The sequence below is a fragment of the Eubalaena glacialis genome, chromosome 1 (assembly GCF_028564815.1).
Source record: "Eubalaena glacialis isolate mEubGla1 chromosome 1, mEubGla1.1.hap2.+ XY, whole genome shotgun sequence".
In the NCBI taxonomy this organism is placed as follows: Eukaryota; Metazoa; Chordata; class Mammalia; order Artiodactyla; family Balaenidae; genus Eubalaena; species Eubalaena glacialis.
In genome coordinates this window covers 170,214,243-170,235,067 of record NC_083716.1, presented here as the reverse complement: position 1 = coordinate 170,235,067, position 20,825 = coordinate 170,214,243, and the positions used below count along the sequence as shown (strand labels likewise).

The following is a 20,825-nucleotide window of genomic DNA, read 5'->3' as shown; positions in this document are numbered from 1 at the left end:
TCCACTACTACCACCCTAGTCCAAGACACCACCACCTTTCACCTGAAATATTGCAAAAATCTCCCTATTTCTCTTCTTACTCCCTGCAGTGTATTCTCAACACAGCTGGCAAGATGACTGTGATAGGCAGAATTCTAAACTGTTTCCCCAGATTTCCTCCCTGCCCCATGTGCTAATCTCTGCCTAATCTCTGAGATTGTGAATATAATGGATTTTATCCTGGTGGTTAGGTGATGTTATATGATGGCATAATCAGCTTTAAGAAAGGGAGATGACCTGGGTGAGCCTGATCTAATCACATGAGCCCTTAAAAAGCAGAGTTTCTCTAGCACTTAACTGTGACACTTAACCTCCTAACATAAGGCATTATTTATTTACTGTTTGCTCCTATGTCTCCCCCCCATTAGAATGTAAGCTTCATGAGGGCAAGAATTTTTTTTGTTTTGTTCACTCATATCTCTAGTGCTCAGAACATTGAAGAACAGAGTGGGTGCTTTCCTAGGGCTGTCGTAACAAATTACCACACGCTGAGTGGCTTAAAACAACAAAAATTTATTCTTCCACAGTTATGAAGCCCAGAAGTCCAAAATCAAGGTGTCGTCAGGGCCACGCTCCCTCTGAAGGCTCCAGGGAAGAATCCTTCTTTGCCTCTTCCAGCTTCTGGTGGTTACTGGCAACCACCTTGACTTGTAGCTGTATGACTCCAATTTCTCCTTTCATTGTCACATGGCCTTCTTCCCTTTCTGTCTCCACATTGTCCTCTTCATTTTCTAAGTCAGCAAAAGCATGTCTTTGCATGGCCTTCTTATAAGGACACTAGTCATTGATTTTAGGGCCCACCCTAATCCTGTATGACCTCATCTTAACTAATTACATCTACAGAACCCCTATTTCCAAATAAAGTCACTTTCTGAGGTTCCCAGTGGACATGAATTTTGGGGAGTGGGGAAACTATTCAACCCAGTACAGCTTGACAAACATTTGGTGAACTAAAGAAATTATCTTAGAGCTCATGTAAAAATATATTTTTGATGAACATTTTTTAATGTGACTTTAATTCTGATTAAAATTCTTATATTCCTAAATATGGGGTCAAGTCATCCACTACTAGATCATGCGTACCTATTCGTATAGTGCCAGCAGCTGTTTGATAAAATAAATTCATCCATTCAGCTTACTTACAGACCAGTGAAGACATGACTGTTCAGATTAAATATTTGACTAATGATAGAAGATTACTTGATTAATTGACAAACTATATGGTATAGAAAATAAGCATTGAAGAAGATGATGATGTAGCAAAGTGTAGTGTACGGAGTGAGGGGTAGTTCCAGAGGCATGAGGAGGGACCAGGACAAACCGAAGGCCACAGATGCGGGTTGTTTGAGAAGTAGGCTGATAAATACAAGAAGAGAAATAGGAAGATGGCTGCAAGAGCCCACAGGGTCAGTAAGTATTTGTTTGATATGAGTACACCCTGTGCATGCTTATAGAGAGGGCAGAAGTAAGCAGTGAAAACGAAATGAAGACACTGAGAGAGAAGAGATGAAACAGAGCCCCTAAGAAATCAAGAGGACCAGGATCTGAGGCCCGGGGCAGGTCCGCTTCTGCCTCCGAGTGCTGAGGAAGGGGTTAAAGAGTGGAGGAAGGGACAGACAGAAGTGGAAAGCAGAGTAACAAACAAGCCCCTGTGGTGGCTCTAAAGGAAGAATCGCTGAATCTTTTCACTGGACAAGTTCCCACTCTTTTGAAAATGTGTACTGCAGGGCCTGAGTTATTCAAGATTTGTTATGTTTAAGATCTAGGAAACATGAAAAAAAAGGGGGGGGGGTAGAAAAGAAACCTGTTATAAAGCTTGCATGGCTACTTTTTATGAGTGTAGGGAAAAGATGATGAGAGTTACCAGTTGTACCATGGAAGAGAGGAGGAGGGTAGTACAACCTTCTTTCCAGAAGTCACAGAGTTGCCATCCTTAATAACACTCCAGAGAGAAAATTCTAGGGTTTTCGGAAAGAATTGATGCCCCTCTGACTTCGGAGCACTAGAACAAATTATGTTCTAATGTAACCTACCAACTGTCCCAGGTCCAAATGATACTACCAAGCTGCCTGTTTAGATTATTTGCAAAGATTGAATCCAGACACTTCCATAAAGTCTAATCCATCTATGCGAACTCACAGAAACTGCCAACAAGCATTTACCATGTACCTCACTTTGCTGCATACTTAGGTTGTTTAGAGCAGTGGTTATAACCACAAGCTTCAGAACCCTATTGCCTAGGGCTTACTAGTCATGAGACTTGAGTCTGGTTACTATCTGCACCTCAGATTCCTTACCTGTAAAATTGGGATGAAAATAAGTTAATAAGTGTACAATGCCTAGAATAGCCCAGCACATTGGAAGGTCTCTATAAGTATCTGTAATGATTACTCTTTATATATTTTTAACTTAAAAAAATTTTTTTAACAGTCCCAGAGACAGGCGTTATAATAATACTTGTCTCACACTCCTGAAAGTTTTGCTGGGTGAATGCTGGAAAGGGCAATTTCTATGGCAGTTTTGTTTTCCAGTGATCATTTTCCTCATCTCCTGGCAGACAAACCATTGTCACAGAGAGTAGCCTTGTTGATTATGCCTGTAAATCTTTCTGGAAAGTTCTTCAGTGACTTGGTATTAGAGCTTTCAGCTTCCCCAAATGCTGATGTTCTCTAATCAGTTTTCTTTCCAAACCAATTATTTCTAGCTTGCACTGTGACCTCCCAGTGATGTCTCACTACAACTACTACTGCTAAAAACCAGCCCTTTGCTAAAATAGTTGCTTGTTTCACGGGCCTGTGGGTCATTTATTTATACAGTTAAGACGTTTCCACCTTTCAGCTGCTTCTCATCCCTTTGGATTACACTGGCTTAATGTCAGTCGACATAGTGGGGCGTAAAAGCCTTGTCAATATTAATTATGGCCACTGTTATCCAGTCCTGATTATTCCCAGAAGAGTCCTAACAAGGGGTGAGGGAGTAACTATAATCAGAATTGAAAAATAGGGCAATTTCCATTTCAGAAAGGAATAAAGCCATCCTGATGCCCTGTTTAGTGCTGGCTTCCTATGTGTGCTGAACCTCCTGGCTCTTCACTGGGGTGAGGGCAGGGTAAACTGGGCAGGGTAAACTGGATTTAGTTCAGGCAGTCCCTTTGGCCTTGCATTTCTTTACCAGTGGCTATAGACATCTTCATCTTGACCTGAAGTTTGAGACATGAATATTCTGCCCACTTTCACTTATCTGCCGTATATATTGGAATCTTATGTTGATATTCATATTGTTTCAAGGCAGTTAGAATTTCAGTCTCAGCATCTGTCTTTCCAACTGGTCTTGGGAGCTTTTTTTTTTTTTCGTGTTGCTGACCATTCTGAGGAATGTCTAGATAGGGTCGTCAAGCTACAGTCAGGGCTGGCTGCTGAATTTTGTAAATTAAGTTTTATTCAGAATACAGCCTTTTCTATTCATTTACATGTTGTCTGTGGCTGTTTTCAGGCTACAGTTGCCGACTTGAGGAGTTGCAAAGCCTAAAATATTTACCATCTGGCCCTATAAGACAAAGTTTGCCAACCCCAGGTCTAGATATTGTAATCTTACAGCCGAAAGAGACCTTCTTATTTTACAGGTAAGTTGTGTAAATCCTCACAGAGACGTGACGAACACTGAAATCGCACTAGATGTTTCAGCAGAGAAACTTGATATAAAAATCGGTTACACAAATTAAAGAGCAAAAGAAAAAATTATGAGGTAAGTGAGAGACAGGAGCTGTAGGAAGAAGCTATCTCTAGGGCTTGGGAAAAAGGAGGAGAGGGACATAGAAGTTCTGGGCTCTGAGCTCCAAGGTGTGTAGGCATGCAACTGAGAGGCAGGATGCAACAGGTTCCGGTATAACAAGAAAAGCAGGAGGCTGGGACAGGTGCTTCTTTGGGGCACCTGCTGACAGGATCAACAAGATAAAGGGAGTCCCTCCTGCTCTCCTACTGACTCCACGCCTTCTCAGTGTTTCCCTAATGGCAGGACCTAACAGGAAGCCTGCAGATGAAGGGGTCTGGGAAACACAGCTGTGGACCCCCTTCCCAGCATTACTGAGCAAAGGATAGAAGTGTGTGTTTGAGCTGATAGACAATAGGTAAATGACGGTCACAGGCGCAGGGAAGTGAGAATGCCTGGTGACAACGAGTGGAAGGCTGGAGCCTGAGGCTCCTATCCTCGCTCTATTTAGACCCAGCTGGCCCAGTGCACTGCTTTCCTACTTACCAGTCGCTTGGAGTTCACGCTCATATTTAGAGCTGTGTTCCTGTGTCTGTGCTCTTCTGTTTATGTTGTCTGGCTTTTCTCTTTTCATTTGACAAACATTTATGAAGTGCCTTCTACGGCCAGGCACCATCTAGGCCGTGCTGAGATAACTAGCAAACAAAACGTAACAAAACACAGTCAATGTCCTTCTGGAGCTCACAGTCAATCAAGAGAGGCAGACGATAAACAAGTAAAAACTAGAGTACGTTAGATGGCATCACTGCTGAGGAAAAACATTGCAAGCCAGGAAGGGCTATACAAAGAGGATTTCTTAACCACGGGGTTGTAAATGTTAGTCCAGGAAAGGAAGGTGACATTTAAATAAAGACCTAAAGGAGGTAGGGAACAAGCTTTGGGCACATCTGAGGGGAAGAATATTCCAGGCAGAGGGTGTAGCAAATTCAAAGTCTCTGAGGCAGAAGTGGGCCCAGTGTGTCTGAGGAAGAGTGGGGAGGCCAGCGCAGATGGAGTGGAGGGAAAAGAGGAGAAGGAGGGCGGAGGCCAGAGTCACGACGCGGACAACCCCTCGTTGTTTCCTTTTTTCCAAATTTTTGCTATTCTGGAAAATGTGCATGGTACCAGTTGGTTGGCCTTTCAGAGTAGACCTTTGAAAATACAGCGATTACATCCCTAACAAAAGTTTGGTCATCTGACACTCTGATCTTAGAGTAAATGCTTAGAGTACACAGCCCCAGGTTCAAGGGCTCCAGCTCAATGGCAATGCATTTATCAGATGCACTTGATGTCCCTGGGATGTTTCTCTTATTGAGAAGGGAAATCTGGTGATAATGATTATATTTTAATGCCTCCTGTGTATAGTAATCAGAGAAGTATCACTTTTCACAATTCCTCTAATTCTTCTCAAGTCCAACATTCTCCCTCCATGTGAACGCTGTGGATGATATTAAACTTGTTGAAGGAGGAAGTGATGCTCGTCAGTACTTAGCAAATGATTCAATTGTACTTATCCTAGATGCTTTCTCAACGTGATGCTCTTATGCTTTCTTGTTAGGATCGTTTGGGATTTGAACACAGTGAAAGTTAATTAGCTATTATTTTATTGCAGTGAAATTCCTAATCTCAGCGGCACTGCTAGTTACTCCTAGGGAGAGACCCTTTCATCTTTGTATCCTGATTGCCTAGCACATGCTTGGAACAAAATAATAATAAATATTTTAACCTATCTTGAGGGCTTCCTAAATTTTAAATCCTGAGCTAAGAACTTTGCATACATTATCTCATTTCATCATGGCAGATCCCTAGGGGCTAGATAGTGCTATTATTATCATTTTATAGATTACAAAGTTGAGGTTTTGAAAGATTCAGTAACTTTCCTAAGGCTCCTGTGCAAGAATTAGGCCTGGGTTCAAGTTCAGGCTCTCTGATTTCAAAGCCACCAGGGACCCAACCCCTTATTGGTATCTGTTGAATCATTGGTGATGGGTGGCAGCCCACGTGTGCTGCTGGAGAATAAAAGATGTGAGCAACTTTCCAGTCAATTTCTTCTTCTGCCTTCTTGATTTTTCTTCCTCTGTCCCAATGTCAAGGCTGCTATTTTGCTAGAGCAAATTCTAAAGTAACACTCGTTTTATTTCCTTAGCATCAATATAAAATGTTAACTGATTACCATATGGAACACAAGAACTCTAAAACCAGATATCTATTCCCCATGTTTAACAACTTTATGAGTTTATGAGCTGTAAAGAGCACTTTTCCTTTTAGTTGCATTTCATTAGCCGTTTATTTACCAAAACAGTTTATCTTTCTGAGGTAGAAATATTTTATATCACAGTTTCATACAGACCAAAAAAGGTTAATATTAATGAATATAAAAAAATTCAAAGGCTTCCCTGGTGGCGCAGTGGTTGAGAATCTGCCTGCCAATGCAGGGGACACGGGTTCGAGCCCTGGTCTGGGAAGATCCCACATGCCGCGGAGTGACTAGGCCCGTGAGACACAACTACTGAGCCTGCGCGTCTGGAGCCTGTGCTCCGCAGCAGGAGAGGCCGCGATAATGAGAGGCCCGCGCACCGTGATGAAGAGTGGCCCCCACTTGCCGCAACTAGAGAAAGCCCTCGCACAGAAACGAAGACCCACCACAGCCATAAATAAATAAATTAATTAATTAAAAAAAAATTCAAAATATCCTGTAATCATAAAATAACCATTGGTTACAGCAAGACTATTCTGTGGAACTACACCACTCTCTTACTTAGATCTTACCATTCTGGAATTCCTTTTATTCAGAAATGATTTTGATCCTACAACCAGGACTCATTAAGATACCATACACTTTGATGAGAAATTATTATTAAGTTGAACCATTTTAAAAGCTGTTATTCTGCCATTTTTGACTGATAAAAATGGCATTTTCATATGGTTCAACCTAATAGTTGGTCTCACCAAAACAGTAAAGTATAAAGTTGTTAACCATTTTTTTATTTTTAAATTCAAGGAGACATGAATCTAGGAGTTTCTGTGTAAACTGATGGGTAACATAAGATTAACTGCTCTGCTTGGCTAGCATAATGCTTTAAACTGATAAGTCAAATAAACGATATGTCCCAGGCCCACCAGGAAGACCACACTAGCAGCCAAAGACCTTCATCTGTTGTTGCACGGGTGCCCTGTCAGGGAGCAATCAGACAAGGAAAGAGAAATGTGGGCGTGTCCTCTGGTGTTTGACAGAATAGGTTGTAACTTGGCAGCAAACTATGAACTTGCTAAAGGTCAAAACCTGGACTTGGGGCTTCCCTGGTGACGCAGTGGTTGAGAGTTTGCCTGCCAGTGCAGGGGACACGGGTTCGAGTCCTGGTCTGGGAAGATCCCACATGCCGCGGAGCAACTGGGCTTGTGAGCCACAACTACTGAGCCTGCGCGTCTGGAGCTTGTGCTCCGCAACAAGAGAGGCCGCGATAGTGAGAGGCCCGCGCACCGCGATGAAGAGTGGCCCCCGCTCGCCGCAACTAGAGAAAGCCCTCGCACAGAAACGAAGACCCAACACAGCCAAAAATAAATAAATAAATAAATAAATAAAATTTAAAAAACAAAAACAAAAAACCCTGGACTTGGCACTCACGTCTTACAGAACTCGCTTATCTAGATGTTTCGAAAGAGTCTTGCAGTTTGCACTGCTTATCAAATGGCAAGGCAAAAAACAAGGAACATTTGTTGCTCTGCTTGTTCCAGTTTTGCAGTGGTGTTTGGGGTCTAGGGAGCCACGATAGGGAAGCCGGCTTGAAGGTCGTTGTAAAGGAGCTGAGTGAGGGTAACACAAGCCAAGGGTGGCCTGGGCCTTGCACCCATGTCCTGGGCCATAGCAAGAACACGGCCTGGCATCGGTATTGACATCTGAACATCGGCAGATGGATCAAAATCACGCTGAGCCCATTATGAGCAGAAGGGAGTCTGAATCTGGCAGAGATGATGGGTTTAGAAAGGCTGAGGCCTGATGAGAGGATGAGCCCAGTGACATCGGAGGCGAAGCGGCAGGAGAGGTAAGTGCCCAGCAAGGAAGAGCAGCATGCAGGGCAGCAGGTGACATCACGGGGGATTTTTGTCTCAGTTATTTTATTATTCCAGATTGAAGTGTGTCGTCCTTTAAAACCTGGGCAAATACCCCCATGTGAGATAACACTGTATCTGATCTATATTGTAGGTATGCAGTTCATTCTCACAAAATCAAGAGTCAGTGATAGACGCTTTATGTTGATATGTCTGTCTTATTATAGATATGTATGTCTTCGTATGTGTGGGCTGCTGTTATAAAGATAGCAGAGATTGGGTGACTTAAACAACAAACATTTGTTTCTCACAGTTCTGGAGGCTAGGAAGTCCAAGATCAAGATGCCAGCAGATTCGGTGTTTAGTGTCTGGTGAGGACCCGTTTCCTGTGTCCTCACATAGCAGAAGGGGTGAGAGAGCTTTCTGGAGTCACTTTCTAAAGGGAACTAATCCCATTCATGAGGATTAGTACTCATGATCTAATTACCTACCAAGGGCTCCCCCTCCTAATACCATCATATGGCAGTTACGATTTCAACATGTGAATTTTGAGGGGATACAGACATTCAGTTGGTTGTAATATACGTGTGTTCGTATAAATTGATCTATTTCTATTTACAGATCTATCTAAACATCTACATCAGCAGATAATATTAGGATTGTGAATGTCTCTTACCACTGATACCTTGATTTGTACTAATTTGGGGATGTGTTTTATGTTCATTTTAGACTAATAGCTCTTGAGAGCAGGGTATTTATCCTTAACAATGATACTCACTTTATAACTATTTTTATATAATAGGATGATTGGATGAATACAAACAATTGAGGGTGTTAGTGAACAAATCCAGATTTGTAATTTTGTAGTCCAACATGAGTTTCAAATATTATTTTCTGTAGCACAATGCTTTACTTCTTATTTAAAGGTGAAACTCAAGGACTGGCTTTACTCACTTGCTGTATTTTTGCTAACAAACACAAATATCTTATTAACTTTCAGGGGAGAAATGCAGGATTGAATTGAAAAACAAAAGCTTTTAAAAGAATATTTTACTTAACAAACTAGGCTGAAACAAAATCAATAGAATAATAAAATAAAGGGTAGCAATTTTATCTATCGAAGCTGAAGGTTTTATAGGCAGAAACAAGACTATGTTATCAGATCAAATCCAAAGAAATAAAATCTTAAGAACATTTTTTGAAAGAGCATTTCCTGTACGAGATCTACTTCTCTACAGGCTGTAAAAAATGAACATGAGAAGATACCGCTGGCTTTGAAATCCCCGAAAAGAACTGCAGTTATAGGAATGTTATGGTAGTGGCTGATTTGGTGAGTGTATGTTTACACGTACGTGGAAAATGTAGAGAGTGTGGAAAAAGACTTTAGGGTATTTGTAATCAGTGGAGGCTCCGGGATTGAGGAAGAGGAATCACATTGGCTTGACTATGCTTATAGGATGATACCCTACTCCAATCAACAAAAACTTTTTTTGTGTGTCTCTTTTATGCCATACAACTGTGCTAGATGCTAAGGTTGATGAAAAACAAAAACAAAAACCCCAAACCAACGAACAAAAACCCAAAGCTCTGTCTTCAAAAGAATACATGGCCTAGCTGAGTAGATCACACAGGCAGGCATGGAAAAATAGTTATCAACACAAGTTAGTAAGTGACAGGAGCCCAATGAGTAGCATGGGGGCAAAAGTCAGAGGCCGAATTGAAGTCTTCATGACAGAGGTGGGAAATGGAGGAGGGAGGCTTGTGACAGATGGAGAAGCAGTTGAAGACATGCCAGGAAGTGGCTTAGGACAAGGAGTAGAGTCAGACAAGCCTAAGAAGATCTGCTGGGTTCAGTAGGCAGATCAGTGTGACTAGGTTAGAAGGTTCTTGCAGGGAGAGAGTGAAAATAAGCCTGGAAAGAGTCTCACATCAAGACTGTGGAGGCTGCAATTGCCAGGCTAAGGAGTCTGAATCTCCCTGTAGACAGTGGGGACTCATTGGAAGCTTTTGAGGAAGAGATCACCAGAATGAAAGTGGCATTTTAGAAAGATCATTCCACTGATGGTGCAGGGCAGGAATTGGATTGGGAGAACCTGATGGCAGGGATACCTGGAGAAGAGATTTCACAGGAAGAGTCAATAGGGTTGATTGGTTGTAGGGGATGGTAAAAAAGAGGGAGACATCAAAATGATTTTCAGCCTTTGAATTGGCGTCTTCAGTAACAGAATATAAAACCACACAAATTTCCTATGGAAATCTAGTTTTGGAAGGAAGACAATTATTTTAGACAGGGTATGTATAGGGTTAGAGTGGGGCAAGTCAACTAAGAAGGCTGAACACAGCACTGGAAATGTAAGCGTGGGTGCAGTAGGCTAAGGTAGTGAGAGCAGATATTCTCATTTATCTAAATGGTAAGTATGCCTGAAGCCCAGGAGCTCGCGTTCTCTGGAGTTCCCTGGAAGAAAAACTGTAGAGAGAGAGGAGTAGAAAGCTGAAGACTAATATCAAAGCATTTCTGCCTTACAGGTCAGTGGAGAAAAATAGAGTCAAAGTAGGAGATGGAAAAATAATGGTCAGAGAGTTAGGAGAAGGACTGAGGTTGTCACAGAATCCAAGGGAAAGGTTTCATGTAAACTTGAATCAAATTCAAGGAAAAGTGATGATAGAAACGAAGATCTCTGAACTGGGTGATCAGCATATCTTAAAGGTCTTTGCAGAGCAAGAGGACTTAGGAAGGTGCCCATTCAAATTGAGATATACTGTAATCATCAATTACATATCAGATTTTAAAGACTTAGTACGAAAAGAAATAATGTGAAAGATCTATTAATAACATATAAAAACAGACAACACACTGAAATGATAAAATATTTGATATACTGGCTAAATAAAATATGCAATTAGAATTAATTTCACCTTAAAAAAATTTTAACATGGCTACTAGAAAGTGTACTCACACTATATTTCCCTTGGACGTTGTTGATCTAGACCTTCGAAATGAAGCTCACTAATGTAGCACCGTGAAAAACACACTCTCGCATCCACTTTAACAGCTAAATGCATTTTTACCCTTTTTCTCAGTCTGAACTCTTTCAAGATGTGTTTTGCATTTTGTCAGTGTATTTCTGTATTTTGTGACTAGTGTATATTGTAGATATCCTTGTTTTTTTTTATTTTATGCGAAACAGGTTATCCCGTCTTACTGAACATTTGGCTCTTTTTTCCAACCAGCAGATGATGCTACAGCTGATAGTCGCAGAACCTACACTCTAACCGATTATTTAAAAAATACTTTTAGAGTGAAGTTCTACACCTTGCGATGGGTTTCAGGTAAGGATTTTTGGCGGAGAGGGGGCTGATTTTTATGGTTATTTTCATTCTGGTTAGGTTGTGGGGCACTTTTATGGCACTGAGAAAATATCCTTATTTTTTTTTAACCGTATGGGAAAGTTTTTTCTACTTAAGGGTGGAAAGGGAGATAAGACAGAAAGAAACTTGAGTATTTCTTTGATATGTACTATAAAAAGTTAAATGTGAATTGAACCCTTTACAATAATGATGGAAAAATGAAGGCATACTAGTGTAATATTCATCAGTTCATGTTTTTCCAACTTAGAAATGCCTTTTTAGTACTTGTGTGAATTTGTCTTAAATTTTTATTGCATGATTTTTTCGCTTATGAAGATGTTTAAAAGCAACTTGAAATACTGATCTGGCCGTTTTCTCTCTTTAGATCATGAATATCTCTACAAACAAGAAAATAATATCTTGCTATTCAATGCTGAATATGGAAACAGCTCCGTGTTCTTGGAGAACAGTACATTTGTATGTTTAATCACATAATTAATTCATGCTTTAAGGGAATTCTGGGGATTTTCTTTTTCATAACCTTTCAAATCATGAGTACTATCATTTCTCATCCTGTTGGACTCTCTCTGCAGCATATGGCACAGTGGATCTTTCTCTTCTTCTTGGAATGCTCCCTGCCTTGGCTACTTTTTAGTCTCCTTTGAAGATTCCTTCTCCTCTGCCCATACTCTTACGTGTAAGTGCGCCTCAGGGCCGTGTCTTCACTGCTACCCTCCCTCCTCACTTTGCATGCTCTCCTTCAGCGAATTCCATGCACTTCCACAGCACAGGTGCTTCTCAAATACATGCTTGTAACACTAACCTACTCCCAAGATCTAGACCTCTGTTTCCAACAGCTTGCCGGTTCTGGCACATGGATAGCCTGCAGTCATTTTAAACTCAGTGTCCCAAGCTAAACTAGTTATTTCCCCTTCCCTCTCCTAGCAAACGGAAGGCATACTGAGTTCCCAATCTTGGTAAATAGCGCCCTCCTCAAAGTCACTTAAGCTAGAAACCTCAGAATCCTTGATTCCTCTGTCATTCCCCTTATTTAGCTACTCAACAAACCCTATCAGTCCACCCTTGCAACATCAAGAGTCTCTCAGATTTCCATTTCCACAGTATAGTCCTGGTTTGAAGCCTTGATTAATCTTGTGACAGTATTCTAACGAGTGTCCCTCTCTCCATTCTGTAAATCAGACCGCGGCATTGCCCAAGTCCAGGGCTAATGTAACCCCTCCCCTCTCATCTCATCTCAGCCACTGGGTCACCAGAGCATCTTTGTAAAAGCCAGATAAGATTCTATCACATCCATGTGCAAAAAGTAGTTCATAGGTCCATTTCTTATATCTAGGCCCTGGCTATTTTTCTAATTTTATGTCTTCTCTTTGTCTGACACACCCTATACTGTATTCAGGTTACAACTAACCTTTAGGCAATCTCTAAATATGCATGCCCTTTCTGCATCTGGGTTTTTACTCCTGCTGTTTCCCCTCCTGAGGAAGTTCTCTCTCTGTTCCTGATCCCCACCCACATAGCCATCTTTCCTTCATTAAAATAAATCCTTCCCTCCCTGATTCTCTAACCCTGATCACCACTCACCTTGCCTCATGGTCATTTGTGTGAGGGAGTGTGCCCCCTCTTCTAGACCGGAACCTCTCAAGCTACCAGCCACAAGTCTAGAACTGTACCCTCTACACAGTAAGTGCTCAATAACGGCCATTAAATGGAATCGTTCAATTGTTCTTTTTTCTACTTGATTGACAGGATGAATTTGGATATTCTATAAATGATTATTCAGTATCTCCCGATAGACAATATATTCTCTTCGAATACAACTATGTGAAGGTAAAAGAAATGCTTTTTTACTGTGACATTTAAAGAATCCTATGAGTATGTTATTTTATAACTTATTTCAAGTCTGTGACTATTTAGGATTGATACCTAAGTAAAACAGTACGCGCTAAAAACTCATTAATTCAGTATCAAAAGGAGAAATGGTCATTCTCATTCATAAAAGATAAGTCCAACGAATGTTTTAAAAGAAATTCATTTTCAGGGTTTTCAAATACTAAAACACTAAAGTAATATTATAGATAGATACTAAAAACATAAGTTAATAAAATAGAACTTATAATTTAAAAGTATGTGTACATGTCTGACTTGTACATCCAGTAATAGAACCCTTTATTTCCTTTGTCTCAGTTCGACATATATTAAAACTCTCAAGTATTTGCTTTAAAAACAGTTAAACTTCTCATCCTCTAGAAGAGACTCTGCACGGTGACTCAGACCACCTCCCAGCCCCCAGGTCCCACCATATACAAACCGTTCCAAAGGGGCAGCCTCAGCACCGGTCATCAGTGCCCTGCAGGGAGCACTGAGCTTCCTCCAGATGCCCAGCCCAACATCAAATTCTGACACATTCAGGAAAGGTTACAGCCTAATCACACATCCTTCTCATGTTTAGGGTGGCTGCCGATCGCCAGTGACTTTAACTGCAGCTTTTTGATTATTCATGGATTTGACAACGGTTGTTGAGTATAGGAAGTTTTGAGACATACAGGAAAGATTAAAAACCTGTAGAGAGATTCTGCTCGAAAACAAAATACAAAGCTGGGGATCCCTACCTCTGCCTTTTTTCTCTAGAATAAATAGTAAATACTGAGTGACCTTATCCCACACACCAACGCTGCTGTATTCAGGCCATGCCAACCATCCCGTACTCCATTTCCCATTTTGGGATGGTGACTCCCGATCATAATATTTGCCCTGATTCATTGTGCTGGGCTCCATTTCCTGGACATGAAGCCTTGCTGACTATGTTCTGCTAAACCAATCCACCAGGAAGGAATCAGAAGCCTAAGCCAACTTTAACACATCTGTTCCCAATTAATGAATTAGTGTTTGTTTAATTCAGTGGTTCTTATTGCTGTCTACAGATTAAAATCACTTAAGGAGCTTTTAAAAATTCCTAGTGTCCAGGTCCAATCCCCAGATCAATAAATTGAAGTCTCTGGGGTGAAGGTGGCATCAGTTTTTTTTTTGTTTTTTTGTTTTTTTTTTAACACGTAGAGTATTTTAATGAGCAGCCAGGGTTGAGAACCACAAATTAACAATTTCCCATGTTAAAGACAAACATATAAAGACTATGAGGTTAAGACAGAAACAGCAAGGTAAATACCAGCTCAATTTACTGTTTAGCCAAGTTCAACAAGTGCCATATGATGTGTACTAACGGATGTATTTCACTGGTAGACCTTAGCTGGACAACCATCATTGGTAATTTGTATTTGTTGTATCACTGAAGTTTTCATGTGCATTTAACTGCTTTTGCTGTTTTCATGCTGTCCCCTTCATCCTGCCATTCTGCCCTTCTGAACCCACCTCCCACCTCCCTCTCTGCACTCACCATGCTTGGCCAGGGCTTCCCATCCCTGCCTGCTCCTTAGGATCAATCACCTGGGGAAGTTTTTTTTAAAATACAGATGCCTACAGCCTACTGCACACCAACTAACTCAGCATAGCTATGGATGGGGCCCGGGCGTGGGTAGTTTTAAGGACTCCCAAGTGATTCAGTGATCCAAAGTGAAGAACCTTTAAGTGCAAAGCTCTGCATTTTTCTCAAGCATCACTTTCATTCCCATCTAAGGGCCAAAGCATTTGCTATTGCTTCATCCTGGCACCTTCTTCCCCTGCTCATCATATGCTCTCCCTTTTTAGTAATTCAGGTCCAGGCTTTGTCGATGCTACTCTGTTCCCCCACCATTCACTCTCTATCACATTAGCTTACTTTCTTCATACATTTTATTGCTGAGCATTAAATCAAAAGATTCCTGAAATAGAGAACTCTATATTCTATTTTACTTCCCGGAGTATCCAATAGAATTTTCTATACAGCGTAAATGTGTTGACTAATCAACTCTCAAGAAACACATCAAGAACAAAGAAAAGTCTACTTTTATTCCATTTCCCTGAAGGTCTACTTCCAGTGTTCTTTAGATCCTACTGCATGTTTTCTCCATGACTGAGCTAGTGCATTCAGAAAGATCAGTTCTTAATTTTAAGGTGTAGCTACAAAAAAAGGTAAGTGAGTCAGTGAACAAAAACATAAATAATTTTTTAAAAATTAATTAATTAAAAAAAAGAAAACATAAATAAGTAAGTACCATACAGCCTAGTATGGATGTTCTCATAGCATCTTGCCTCATCGCTTAATGCTGTACAGATAATAATAGTTGCATCGCCTGTGACTTGTTGACAATGTCCAGGAGTCCTGCTAAATACTTCACATTCATTCTCATGCTCCTGAGATTGTGTCTGTCACTATCCTCATCTTCCTAAAGAGAAAATTGAAGTCTAGAAAGAAACTTGCCTGATATTACATATTGGAGACTTGCCTTCGTCCATTTGGGTTGCTATAAACATCACAGACTGGGTGGCTTAACAACAGAAATTTATTTTTCAGAGTTCTGGAGGCTGAGAAGTCCAAGATCAAGGTGCCAGCAGATTCAGTGTCTGTCGAGGTCTCACTTCCTGGATCATAGTTGGCCATCTTCTCCGTGTGTCTTCACATGGTAGAAGGGTCAAGGGATTTCTCTGGAGTTTCTTTCATAAGGAAACTAATCCCATTCATGAGAGCTTTCCCCCTCGTGACTTAGTCACCCACCAGGGATCCCATCTCCAGAATACCATCAGGCTGGGGGTTAGGATTTCAACATATGAATTGAGGGTAAGGAGGGAATACAAATATTCAGTCTATAACAAGACTTGAATCCGGGTTAGAAGACTCCAAAATTTGTGCTCTTAAACATGATCTTTCCTATCTTCGTGCTTGAACCTCTTTCTGCTATGATGCTTTTTTGCCCTTCTCTGTGTGGCAGTCCTCTGCCACTGAGACTCAGTCTAAGAATCACCTTTTCCATAAGCCTCTCTCCCTCCCCAATTCCTAATTTATGATTCCTGCCTTTCCCCACCCACCTCCATTGCATGCTCTGTGATTCTTTTCTTGTAGTTTATGTCTCCATATCCCCCATTCAACTATGAGCTCCTCAAAAAGAGGGAGCCTGTCTTATCCAGTAATGCCTAATCAAGAGGATAGGTGCCAATGTTTATAGCCTAAATAGACTGATAAGTCTGTTTCAGAAGATGAAATGAATATACAAACATCTTGGATTTCCCTTTACAACCCATGATAGATCTGTCACCCTGAAATGATCTCAAAACTTCTTAAATCTCTTAATATTTTTAGCCTGTACCACAACTTTTGGCTCTAGCGAGTATTATACTCAGAGGTTTTCCAGAAACAAGCATGGAGTGTGTCAGAATAATCCAGGATTCAAAAAAGAATGTATGACTTGCAAAAAAGAGGAGACAATAAATATTTGTTGACATGAGAGGACAGGAGGGTGATAAATGATAAGTGGAAATATTTTTCAAGATTAGGGACCTGATGTGTCTCAGCTCTGCTAATACAGCTGGGGGTCTTGGGCTACCTATTTCATCTATTTCAGCCTCATAGGTAAACTTCGATTATTTTAGTTTGGTCTGTTTCTTGAATACATACTATGTGGCTTGTGCTAGACCAGACTCTGGGTATTTAAAGATGAATAAGACACAATTTCTTACCTCTAGGAGTATGGTAGGGAAGACAGACATACAGACAAGTAATTTTGAAAAAAAAAACTTTAATTTATATATGTATCCACATATAAACATAATATTTCATAAATGCAAATCTGTGATCATATATTTAAAAAATCTTCAGTCTTATTTTTTACCATTTTTTCTTGGCTCCCTACTTCTCACCCCTCTGCCTTTTCCCCAGGTATCCCATGTTGAGAATCTATTGTATACCCCTCCATATTTTATATTTGTTTCCTTATTCATATAATTCTAGGAAGATAGAGATTCTTTTTAGTTATTGTTTATTTTATAAAAATAGAATCCTATTTTCCATACTTTTCTGTAAATTGCATTTCTCACTCAGTGGTACCATGTGGAACTTCTTCCAAGTCATCTGCTATGGCTCTAGCTCATTTATTTTTGAATTAATAGACTTTATTTTTTAGAGCAGCTTTAGGTTTACAGAAAATGAGTGGAAAGTACAGGGGGTTCCCATATTCTTCCTCACCACACCCCCACCTCACCTCCACCCCTGCTATTTTCCCTATTATTAACATTTTGCATTAGTGTAGTACATTTGTTACAATTGATGAGCCAATATTGACACATTATTATTAACTAAAGTTCATAGTTTACATTAGGGTTCACTCTCCGTGTTGTACATTTTATGGGTTTTGACAAATGTAGAGTGTATAATGACTTTTATCTGTCATTATAGTATCATACAGAGTATTTTCACTTTTCCTAAAAATCCCCTGTGCTCCACCTGTTCTTCCCTCCTTTCACCCGAACCCCTAGCAACCACTGACCTTTACTCTCTCTGTAATTTTGTCTTTTCCGGAATGTCATGTGGTTGGAATCATACAGTATGTAGCCTTTTCAGATTGGCTTCTCTCACTCAGCAATATGCATTTAAGTTTCCTCTATTTCTTTTCATGGCTTGGTAGGTCATTTCTTTTTATCACTGAATAATATTCCATAGTCTGCATGGACCATGGTTTGTTTATACATTCACCTGTTGAAGGACATCTTGGTTATGTCCAAGTTTTGGCAAACATGAATAAAGCTGCTGTAAACATTTGTGTGTAGGTTTTCTGTGTGGGTATGAGTTTTCAGCTCATTTGGATAAATGACAAGGAGTTTGCTGGTAAAATTATTTGAGCTGGGAGTTTTCTTTGTACAGAGGTTATTTATGGATTCAGTTGTTTATTAGATGTAAAACTATTCAGATTCACTCTTTCGTCTCACTTTTGATAACTTGCTTTTCAAGGAATTTGTCCTTTTTTCTAACTTTTTAGATTTATAGGTAAAAAACATTTAAAATAAGGTCTTATAATCTTTTAATGTCTGTAGAGCCCATTGTGGTATCCCATTTTTCATTTCTGATATTATTCATTCATACTCTTTTTCTTACTCTATGTTAGTAATTTTATTAGTCTTTTCAAAGAACCAGTTTTTAGCTTTGTTGGATTTTTCTCTATTGTATTTTTTCTATTTGATTACTGCTTTTACCTTTATTATTTCTTTTCTTCTAATTTCTTTGAATTTGGTTTGCTTTTCATTTTTTAGCTTCTTGAGATGGTTATTTAAAATATTGATGGTATATGTATTTCAATTTTAATACATATTGCCAGGTGGCTTTCAAAAAATCTGTAACACTTTATATTTTCATGATCAATGTAGGAAAGTAAGCATCTCTCCCCATCACTACCAGCAATAGAATTAGAGATCTTTAAGATATTTTGCCAATAAGATGGTTGAAAAGGGAAAATTTGCATTTTCTTAAACAGGTGAGCTTAACATTACTGTGGTAAGTGTTGGAAATAATGTTTGCACAGGAAGTGACACCTCAGCCCACTGTGGTCCTGGGAAGTCTCCTTTGCAGAGGTGAGGTCAGAGAAAAGTTATAGATGAAGTCCAGAGGAGTTTGTACTAGATGATTTTTGAGATATTTTCTAATTCCAAAATTTTAAGAATCTAGATAGGGAATTATAAGATATAAAATTTGAGAATTATACAATGTTATATGGCTTTATCTCTCAGCTGGGCTCCTATAGCAAGTGGTCAAACTATCAAAAATCACAGAAGCCTGAAATGTTTGTTTTCTTTTGCAGCAATGGAGGCATTCCTACACAGCTTCATATGACATTTATGACTTAAATAAAAGGTCAGTGACTTCCTCCCAAAATCTGTTATGCTTTTCTAGTATAATAATAATTTAAAAAGAAAAGAAATTCCACTGTGATTTATTCACTTGGAAATATTTCTCTTTATCTTTTTCCAGGCAGCTAATTACAGAAGAGAGAATCCCAAACAACACACAGTGGATCACATGGTCACCAGTGGGTCATAAATTGGTTAGTGAGTCTCTCCCCTTGTCAGAAAAATAATGGCTCAAATCTCTCATATGCAGAAGCTGCTAACCATGATACAGAGCAGATACTTAGGAAGCCAGTATGTCACTATCAAATAGAGTTTTATTGCCTAAAATAATATTTTATTAGTCTAACAGTAAATACAATTCCTGAAAGTTTCTGAACTACTGTTAGGGAATTGTTTATTTACTGGGAAAATGTTCATTAAACTCTTAAATTCTAATTCTGTTGCACTTTGGTTTTTGTTTTGTTTTTTTTTTTTTGAGGCATTCCTGCTTTCTGATGGTTCTGTGACTTTCTCTATGTCACTATAGATATACCTTCATGTGCTATAGTCTTAGGAGAATGTCAGAAGTCCAGAAGAATCTAAACAGGAAGACAGGCTGTTTATCTGTAGTTGACTTCACCCTCTGGGCATGCAGCTGCCCTACATCTACTCACCTTCCCTGGAGAGAAATGCATAGCACACATCATGCCATAGACGTGGTCAGTCTTCCCAGGCTTCGCATACACTTTAGTATCCAAATAGCGTGGTTGTGAGCTGCTTCTTGGGCTTCTATATCTATACTTATAATTTAAGAATGTGAGAGGAGGGAGTAAATGACTCTTCCTCCTGCTCAATGGAATAAGCTTAGGTAATCATTACACTTGCATACCAATATTTTTTGAGGATAAAATAATTGATAAGTTTTTTAAAATCCAGGATAAAATATATTATGTATCAATCTTTTTTTCCAATCTTTCTAGGCGTACGTTTGGAAAAATGACATTTATGTCAAAAATGAACCAAATTTGCCAAGTCAGAGGATCACATGGACCGGGAAAGAAGATGTAATCTATAATGGAATAACTGACTGGGTTTATGAAGGTAGAGACATTGAAGCTTTTTCAAATCAGAAAATCTGTACATTTTCAAAACCAGTTAAAATGGGGGGAAATTCAATGGCATTCAAAATAAGTTGCATTTTAAAAATGTCATCAAATCTCCTGTAGCACTCATAACACCAGGTATCTCATAGACCAAGAATCTCTTCACAGTGCCTACTGCTGCTACATTCTCACTGTCTCTTCAATGCTCCTATTGTCTTTGCTCTACTGCTACAAAGGGCCTTTCTGTGTAGGTAGCTTTTCTGCTCTACTGGGGCATAAAAGCCTCCAGATTAATATCAGATGTTTCTCGAACCGGGCCTACTTAACCCGGAAGTTACTAAAGAAAACGAAATACTCCCAGAACATTCCAAAAGATGACAAAATATTGTCTGGAGATTGGGGAGTCAAGGGTAAGAAAATGCCTTTTTTTGTAGAGGATTTGTGTTCATTGGAACTTGAAGAAATTAGCATTTCCTGTTTCTAAAGAAGAAAAAAATAATTAGAAAGACTTAGGAAAAAATGGGTTCAAAAAACAGAACTGAAAAAGTTAAAAAGAATGATTCTCTCTTTAAGGATAAAGAGTTTTAGAAAATATTAGGAAGACATTATTCATGTCTATAGTTGCCAAGGTAAAAAGCATTTTGAGGCTATTCCAAACCCTTCACAAGATTGCCTCATGCTTATTAAAGACTCATCCTTATTTTATCCTGTTATTTCTTCTTCATACTTAAAAAAAAAAAGTTTTTCTTCATGACTTAATTTCGGTTCTTA

General features: G+C 39.5%; 1 protein-coding gene across 2 annotated transcripts in view; it reads left to right on the top strand.

Moving 5' to 3' along the window:
- The window catches only part of DPP4 (dipeptidyl peptidase 4), a 76,095-nt gene that overhangs the window by 10,321 nt on the left and 44,949 nt on the right, over positions 1 to 20,825 (top strand). The window contains exons 3-8 of one of the 2 annotated variants that reach the window (XM_061184549.1): positions 11,071 to 11,166; positions 11,570 to 11,661; positions 12,952 to 13,032; positions 18,924 to 18,976; positions 19,094 to 19,166; positions 19,932 to 20,052. In XM_061184549.1, the coding sequence (XP_061040532.1) occupies positions 11,071 to 11,166; positions 11,570 to 11,661; positions 12,952 to 13,032; positions 18,924 to 18,976; positions 19,094 to 19,166; positions 19,932 to 20,052 (516 nt within the window). Of the gene's footprint in view, positions 1 to 11,067; positions 11,167 to 11,569; positions 11,662 to 12,951; positions 13,033 to 18,923; positions 18,977 to 19,093; positions 19,167 to 19,931; positions 20,053 to 20,825 lie in introns of both variants that reach the window. The other variant, XM_061184539.1, reaches the window with a different exon arrangement.